This window comes from Mastigoproctus giganteus, chromosome 8, assembly GCF_048544385.1.
Source record: "Mastigoproctus giganteus isolate SK-2022 chromosome 8, ASM4854438v1, whole genome shotgun sequence".
Lineage (NCBI taxonomy): Eukaryota > Metazoa > Arthropoda > Arachnida > Uropygi > Thelyphonidae > Mastigoproctus > Mastigoproctus giganteus.
Genome location: NC_143582.1, coordinates 112,537,499 through 112,547,046, shown reverse-complemented (window position 1 = coordinate 112,547,046; position 9,548 = coordinate 112,537,499). Strand labels below are relative to the sequence as shown.

At 36.8% G+C, this 9,548-nt stretch overlaps 1 protein-coding gene across 1 annotated transcript; it reads right to left on the bottom strand.

The window, feature by feature from the left end:
• Positions 1–945: 945 nt before the first annotated feature.
• On the bottom strand, positions 946–1,485 carry LOC150081777 (uncharacterized). Its single transcript, XM_090380317.1, has one exon. The coding sequence runs from the start codon at positions 1,483–1,485 to the stop codon at positions 946–948; it is 540 nt and encodes a 179-aa protein (XP_090236443.1).
• Between the last annotated feature and the right edge of the window lie 8,063 nt (positions 1,486–9,548).

Below are 9,548 nucleotides of genomic sequence, written 5' to 3'. Positions count from 1 at the left end.
GTCTCTGGCAAGGACCACAGCCTCCAAAAGGGGGTGGAGCCGAACTCCCCTATCTCTATTCATACTATTGTTACCAGATGACCCAATCCACAAACTCTCCAGCCACTTGCGGTCCCAGAATCTATGTGCCCGGTCAAGGATGATAGCATTCTCAGGGGATACCGGATGTTTTTTCCAATAGTGCTTGGCTATGCCAGACTTATTGAGTTCTGCAGTCTGTATAGCTCTCGTATGTTCCCCCAGACAGTCCTTAAGTCATCGCCCTGTCTCCCCCATGTACCGTTCCCCACAATCCGGGCATTTGATCTCATATACGACCCCACTACTAGAGTCCCTAGTAATTGGGTCTTTGACCTGTGACACCACTGTGTGCAATCTCCAATCCGGGAGCTGCACACAGCGTGTCTGAAAGTCGCGAAGTCCTCGCAATGCAATCTGACAACCCGCTATAGTAGGGAATATAAACTGTGGTAAGTGGTGTAGGTGGAACTACCTGATTATGCTCCACTTCTCTATTATATTTATCAATGACCCTCTGGGGGTAACCACATTTCATAAGATCCGTCATAACTTGCCTAATTTCTTTCTCTCCTCCCTCAGAGGTACTACAATGTGTCCTCACCCTACCCATAAGTGCCCTAGCCACACTATTTTTATGTTTGGGCAGTCTGAGCCAACTTATAATGTGTGTACTGGCCCCTACACATTTATTTCCTATAGACCTTGGTTCTAAGCCTGGGACCTTCCCTGTACCCCATTATATCCAGAAATGGTAGAGTGCCGTCTACTTCTACCTCTGAGGTAAATTGTATGAAAGGAGAGAAACCATTGAGAAAACTAACCACATCTTCCTCTCTCTCCCCTTTTTTACCATATTTAGGTGAGATCTAGCACTTAAGGTATCATCCTTCTGTAAGGCCAACTTGACACATTCTACCGCATGCGCTATGGGGATACACGTGAATAATGATACGACATCATATTCTCCTCCTTCCCTATATCTTGACACTTTACAAAATTCACAAACTCCACACTATCTTTAATGACCAACGTAGACCGACCCACTACCGGGGCAATCAGCTGCGCCAGAAATTTAGATAGAGCATAAGTGGGGCTACCAATAAAGGAAACTATAGGTCGTAGTGGAACATTTACTTTGTGCGTCTTGGGCAACCCATAAAATCTGGGCAGCCGACACCCTGTTGCATGCATGGACCAGTATTTCTCCTTTGAAATCTTCTCTGTTTTCAACCAGGATAGTAACACCTTATTCACACGCTGTTCTAAGCCAGCCAATGGATTTCTATGAATAATCTTGTATATATCACTATCACGTAATAAATCTAACACTTTCTTTTGGTAAACCTCCTTACTTAGTACAACAGTTGATCTACCTTTGTCTGCTGGTAAAATTACAATATCATCATCCCGTTTAAGTTCTTCTAACGCTTTCTTCTGTTTAAGGGTAAGATTTGAAGCAGCCATTTTTGCCTGGCTCAATATAGCAACGGTTTTAACACAAATCTGATTAGCAATGGATTCTGGTAATTTATTAATGGCCCTCTCAATCATCAATTAATAGTTAATTGATGATTAAAATTCTGTAATTTTTTCTACCTTTCTAAATACAATTGTTACAATTGTTTCTGCAGTGAAATGTTTTTTTATGGTTTTTATAGAGTAACTGTTGTGTTACTGTTATAGAGTAACTGTTGTCCCCCATGTACCGTTCCCCACAATCCGGGCATTTGATCTCATATACGACCCCACTACTAGAGTCCCTAGTAATGGGGTCTTTGACCTGTGACACCACTGTGTGCAATCTCCGATCCGGGAGCTGCACACAGCGTGTCTGAAAGCATCACTGATTTGCAGTTATTTGCATGAAAGGCAGATATTGCGTAAGTTTTGTATAAATCAAAGTTACTTGCTTTCCTCTTCCATTAGTTAAATATCTCCAATCTTAAGGATATTTAACTAATGAGTTGTTTATGTAAGATTTGTTGTTATTTTTGCATGGTAAAGACAAGAACACATTAACTGATATTCTCTCAAGATGGATTCTACTCTGCAGGAAGCAAAATATGTAATTTTAAATTTTGTGTGCTGTGAAGTGTGCCAAATTTGAAATAAATCTGTAAATCGAAGTAAATAATAATATCATTATATATATATATATATATATTGTGCAAACAGAATTTAAAAAAACCAAAAGATTTTCCAGTCATCACAAAGCTGGCACATTTCTTCTGCCCTACCACTATATTTGCTACTGGGTGGGGAGAGAGGGCACTACCACCACCATTGCCTGGTTAAAGAATTAAATTGTCCTTGCAATGCGGAATGGTGATTTAGAAAATAAATTCCAGAATAATATATTAACAAAGATTTGCATGAGCAAAGTCTAGGAAAAAATCATCTCTAAGAATATTTTTGTTGTTTATTTAAATAAAATATACAAATGTTGACTATAAGTACTCACTTGTTTTCTTGTGAAAAGTTGTATATTTTTACAACAGACACCATAAGTGCTAAATTCTGCCACTGTACAGTCACCATCTTAGAAGAAAATAATCATACTCTGTAGGAAGAGCATTTTAAGAATTATGCAGGTGAGTAAACACTGAACTGCACAAGAACATAATTTAATTTGTAGATTAAAGTTTTTTATGTCTATAAAGAAAGAAGTAAATGATTTGAGGATGGGGGTCTGATATTTTGTGACCTGCTGCGTTCCCTTCTGGTGCAAGAAGGCTATGGAATGGAATCATACTTATGTATTTAAGAGGCTTTTAGTTTCTGAATTTTCATCCATGAAATCAAAGCATTTTCTATTGGTTGTATGGTCCAGGAAGACAATCCCCCACCTTCTTTTATGAAGGGAGCAGTCCTCCTGCCTTTATAGAGGTTATTTTCCTGAGGGGTAGAGAGAGAGAGAGAGAGAGCGGGGGAGGGGTGTTGCAATGGCACTACAGTCTGAGATCGCTGCTCCTTAAGCCTAGTCATTGAAAAAAGAGAGCAAGGCAGCTCCTGAAATCAGGCTGATACCCTCTCAATCCCTCACAAATTATTTATTTATGTGAATCACAAACTACATTCAAACTCATCTGTACAGTTTGTGTTCTTTTTTTTAGTTAAAAATAATAATAAAAATAATTAAAAGCTGTCTGCATTTTGAACTTCATCTCATAACAAGAGTTGCATATTAGTCTTCACAAAATGTAGCAAGTAAACAAAGCATATATAACATCAGCCATACATTAAAAAAAAAAGAAAAAAAAACATAAATTTTTACCCACTCTGTGTTCTCATTCCCTCTAGTAATTTGTCCCTTAAATTTTTTCATTCTCAGTGAAACAGTTCCAAGAATCACTCTCTGGCTAAAGACAGATTTCCACACACACACATTCTGCAATTATCCTTTTTAAATTTAAATTAATGTCCTGTTTTATGTGTAATCTGAGAAAAACTAAAATTTCCATCAGCACATAATTTATTTAGCCCTTTAAAAGGGTTAAATAACTATAAGTAGATGGCAAAATATTATTTTGTTCCTACAATTAGCCTTGTTGCTCCTCTCTGCACTCTTTCTAAAATCTCAGAAAAATCTAAGATCTCTGCCTTTCTAAAATGAGGTTTCCAAACTGTATGTAGTATTATCAGCAAACCCATACATTTCTTATACAATAGGATAGTCACCTCTTTCTCCCTGCTGACAAGTTTTCTGTATGTCATTGACAGACCCATTACCAGCTCAAGCACTGGCTATCATGTTCAGACAACGTGACTAAACACTTACCCTGGATATTTTTCTTTATCAGCTACTCTGAGTTTGGTTCTATGCAAATGATATGTTATTCTGCAATTGCTGCTACGCAAATGTAGCACCTTGCATTTAACAATGTTAAACTGAAATACCATCTTTCATCTCATTTCCCTTGTTTATCTAGACCCTTGTTGTAACATACAAATCTAACCTGATTAATGCTACTTACCTACTCCAACCACTTCTCTATATCATAGAGAATTAATAAACTTTGAATACCTGCATCAATATCATTAATAAACAATAAACATTAAGTAGCCCAAACTAAAAATAGTAAGTTGCCCAATTGGAAGAAACCCTATCATTGTATCATACTCTTATTAATATATTAAGGGTAGTTGCCATTTATAACTACTTTCCATCTCCTACCACTTAATCATCCCAGTTTTCCATACTAATAATTTGTCCCTAAAGCCCCATTCTCCAATTCATACAAGCATATGATATAATAATTATTCTTTGCTTTCAATTTCTTTGTGACCACATTATAGTAGCTAACATATTGGTGTTTTGAGTTCCATCCAATCAAGATGATCTTGCATTACTTGTGCACTACACTGACTAGATTAATTCCTTAGCACAGAAGTCAATTACAGGTCTGTAGTTACCCATTTTACCCTTTAAACTTGGGATAAACTTTGTGAATAGAAGAGACATTCACACATCTCCAATCTGTTGGAACTTCCACTGAATCTATGGATGCTCTCATTATTATAGCTAATGGTTTGATTATGTCTTCTGCTGCTGCTGCTTTTAATACAATTGAATAGATTCTAAGAGCTACAGGCATCTTGTTCATTTTTACCTGCAAAAATTATTCTTCCAGCTTCCTTTCAGTTATTATAAAACAAGCATCTTATACAGGATCATCAGTAGTTAGCCCATTGATCTACTTAATATGAATGGGATAACTACTGATGAGATAATCCAGTGGTGTGTTATACCTTCATGGGGCCCAAGGCAAAATGGAATTTTGGGGCCCCATCTAAAGAAAAAACTAATAAAGAACATTTTCAATTTCATTTTATCGTAACAACAAAACAAACAAATTATATGACATAAGAACTAAATATAAAATTTCATCAAAATGGTAAAACCATTTTTGAAAAAAAACATAATTTTCAAATTAATCTTCAAGTTCATTGACCTTAGCAGGTAGAAAGTTCAGTTTCTGATAAAAATCACTTAAAAATATTAGTGAAAAACAGCAATGAGTTTTTGAAACTAATTTTGGGGGCTTCCCTCTGACTGGGGCCCTAGGCAGATATCTTTTTTGCCTATAGGATAATGTACCACTGGGATCATCAGTAGTTATCCCATTCATATTAAGTAGATTAATATGATTTTTCCCTTCTAATTAACATAAGCAAAGAATTTATTGCTACTTTGCTGTGCACTTTTATTTAAAGACTTCTCAATCTGCTTTAGTATGCCTTGATAGCATGACTTGATTACAGACTGATTTATATTTACTGTAGGATTGTGTATTTCCTGGCGATTTATAATCATCCTTTGCATTTTTCTTCTCTGCCACTAAATTCTTCTGCATTCATTTTTATCTAAACCTTGAACAGTATTTCTTAATTGGTATAAAAATTTAGTCAGTTCTGGCATTTGCATTTTTTAACATCAATTGAGCCCACTGAAAAGAATTTTAAAAATGTCTAAACCCATTATGAACACCTTTTCTAAAACAGAATCTGTTTCCTTTAACCTTGACTATAGTTATTTCTTTGAATAAATCCATCAATACACATGATCATCACCTCCTAGTGGTTCCTTTATTTGAAGATTGTTAATACATGATGAATCCTTCTGGCAATCTCATCAAGAATATTGCTTCTCTTGTAGCCTCTCTAATATGTGTTTAGAGAGGCTACAGTGTCTGTTGTGTGAGGGAGCTGCCAACCATGAATTCCATCTGTATATTTGTTCTCAAGTGCAGACTGTCCAGGGGTACTGGATGCTAAGGTGCCACTGGTACCTATGTTTCCGCCTTGTGTGTGCTCCTTAATTGTTGGGCGCCGACCGGGCTAGCTGGCTGGGTAAAGTACCTGCCTGGCAACCCAAAGGTCACAGGTTTGAATCCCGCCTCGGGCTTGGATCAGAGTAGTGCAAAAACTTTGGGAGGTGCATTATGGCCACAGAAGCTGATGTGCCAACAACTAACAAAAAAAAATTAATCATTGGGCATCAGTTTAGATGCTGATCTTAACTAATGATTTTAAAAACAAAGTGTAATTTAATTAAATAATTAAAAATAATTAATTTTCAAATTCTGTTACAAAAGATAATCATAGCTAATTAAACATTTTTATTGCAGGCTCCAGTTATGAAGCTGTGGTCAGGAGCGAGAGTGCTAGTAGCACACGCTCTTTGAGTAGACAGTGGTTCAAGCCTATGCTAAATACAAACAGTTGTATTCATGATTTATTGTAAACTCTTCTAACCTGGCAGTCATGCCGGAGTATAAACAAGAACTTATTTTTTTAATTCATTCATTTATTGTACTTATTCCAGTCATTTGGCAAATAACATACTCCTGCTCAAACGTTCATTTTCTCAGTATTTATATCATACGAGCTGACTGAACCCCCCCCCCCCCCACCTTCCTTTTGTCATATCTGTTCTGTCTCTACACATTATACTTCCCATATTAAAATTCTGATCCCCAGTATCAAAGTGATACCATATTTCTGATATTCCTATGAAGTCAGCATTTTATGGCTTAAATAATGCTGAAATTCATGAGATTTATTTACTATACACCTGGCATTAGAACAGCACTGGTAAACATGTGCCTCTTTGTATTTTTGTAACTATAACACAGCTTTATATTTATCTTATGAAGAGCACTACATGATGAAAGAAAATGTAAAGTGGTAAAGGTTGGGATTATTAGCATTAGCATTAGCATTAGTAGAGGCATATGATGCAAGAAAGCAAGCTTATTCAGCATCAGCCAAAAAAAAAAAAAAAAAACACCACTCCCATTTCACCCCTCTGTTCACTCGAAATACCTGTCCAGTTGAGCCTTAAATTTGTTTAGGCTATCAACTTCAACAACAAGTGATGGAAGTCGATTCCACCAACCAACCACCCGCTGGCCAAAGGCAAATTTCCGCACATCTATCCGACATCCGTCCTTCCTCAATTTGAATTTATGCCCTCTGAGGTGATTATTCTGAGCAAGATGAAGAATCCCATTGGCATTGAGCATGCTCAAACCATTCAAAGCCTTATACACCTCTATCAGATCACCTCGCCGGTGCCTAGTCTCCAGACTCTGTAATTTGCAAAACTTAAGCCTTTCTTCGTAAGAGCAACCCTTTGTTCCATTCACTAATCTTGTTGCCCTTCTCTGTACCCGTTCCAGCAGCTCTACATCCTTCTTGAAATGAGGCCTCCAGACCTGTATACAGTACTCAAGATGTGGCCTAACCATTGCCTTATACAAGGGAATAATCACCTCCTTATCCCTGCTAGAAAAATTCCTGTATATCATTGACAAGACACCATGAGCTACTCTTGCAGCTCGTCTGCACTGCTCAGAGAACTTCATATCTGCCTGCACAATTACCCCCAGGTCCTTTTCATTCTCCACCACTGTCAGTGTAGTACCGCAGAGTTGATACGTTGCTCTGGGGTTACTGTTTCCCATATGTAGTACTTTACATTTGTCAATGTTGAACTTCATTTGCCACCTCTCAGCCCATCTGTTCAACCTTTCCAGATCCTGTTGCAGCAGCATAGCATCAGTAGTGTCCTTAACAACCCTGCCAACCTTTGTATCATCTGCAAACTTGGACATTAAACTTGATATCCCATCATCAATATCATTCATAAACACCGAAAACAACAACGGACCCAACACTGAACCCTGAGGAACTCCACTAATAACATTAGTCCACGTTGAGCAGTGTCCATTGATTACCACTCTCTGTCTTCTGCCACTCAACCATCCCCTTATCCATAGCAGCAATTTGCCTCCAATGCCACACTGCTCCAATTTGTGCAGCAGTCTTCCATGTGCAACAGTATCAAAAGCCTTTCTAAGATCCAAATATATAATATCAAAGTTATTCCCTGCATCCAGTTGTTTTGTGACTACATCATAGTATCCAATCAAATTGGTCAGGCAAGACCTGCCCTTAACAAAACCATGCTGCGTCTGAGCTATAACTGAATTCTTGTCTAGATGATCCTGCAGTGCTTCTTTAACCAGTGCCTCTATTAATTTACCTGGAACAGAAAAATCAGAACAAAAAAATTATACCTCATTGTACAGATATAAAGACATTAAATAAAATTTTGTGCATTCTTTGTTCAATTGCTGTCTTATTAAAAATAAACAGAAACCAAATTTTGGCTATCAAGACAACACCGTTTTGACAGTGTTGTCTCTGTGCTTACATTGGAGATACACCATTATCAACTTAAATGCATTTTATACAAATACTACCACCAAAAAGATGAATCTGCTATTTGCCTAAAAATCTGTATATCATTGTTATTCACAAATTAGCAACATATGCTAATCTGTGAATAATATATCAAGTCTAAGTGAACAGCAAAGCAGTTCCCAAAAGAAAAACTTCCAATTAAATGCATAACAGAAATATGTGCACCTTTAACCTCTGACAATGGGCACAGTTTTCCTTACACAGCAAATTGAAAAGGTTCCTTAATGATATTTCAATGCAGGTTGAAATTATTTGAAAATTATTTCAAAGTCTGCACATTTCTGATATCAATTTATGCAAACAGTGTCACCAAAAAGTTGAATCTACTATTTATCTTAATCTTGGGCACTGTTATGGCAAATGTTTTGAGACATTAGGTTCTTATCATGTGATGAGTGACCTCTATTACAAGTCAGCAGTGGCTCAAATTGGCTGTTATGATGTTATTTGTAAAAATGAGCATTAACAATAACTACATCATCCCATGAATGATGTAGTCTCTAATGCAAGCAAAACCCAAGCTTTGGTAACTATTGGAATCTGTCATTTAAGTGTCAAAGCATCTGTAAGATGGATTAAATACAGAGATATTTTCAAATTATTTCACCCTCCAAGAAGGCAGTTTATTCCACTGGTTGGTGATATACACTGACCAAATATAAACTTCTTGAAGTCCAGTCTATTAATATTTTCAAGTAGTTTACAGTTATATACTCTTGTATTTGTTTCATGTTTATTCCATTTCAAAAATTCCCCTTTCATTTAGCTTTTTCCCCCATCTCAATACCTTATATACCTCGATCAGGTCCCCTCTGAGATACCTTGTTTTCAAGCAGTGTAACCCACCCCTTTGTGGATTACAGAGTTCTCTCACTCTCATTGCTGTCAAGGTTTCTAGAATATCACTGACAGAAACCCATGAGATGTTCTTGGTCTGTCTATTCTGTTCAGAGAACTTCATGTCAGACTGTAAAATTATACCTGAGTCATTTTCATTATCAAAAAATTTTTATTAGTGCTAACCAACTGGTATGCTATTTATTAATGTTAAACCTCAATTGCCATTTTTCAGCCCATCTGCCTAGCTTGTATAGATTTCCTTTAAGTAGCAAACCTTATTAATGTTTCTATCAGAAAACTTAGACATAAAACTGAAAATATCTACCTCAGTATCATTAATAAATATTAAAAACAATTGCAGTTCAAAAGGAAAACCCCTGTTCTATCCCACAGTCCATAAAGAGCAGTGGCCATTTATA

Bases quoted from the DNA above. Each gene is read 5' to 3' on its own strand.
- LOC150081777 (XM_090380317.1), bottom strand. From the start codon at position 1,485: ATGGCTGCTTCAAATCTTACCCTTAAACAGAAGAAAGCGTTAGAAGAA.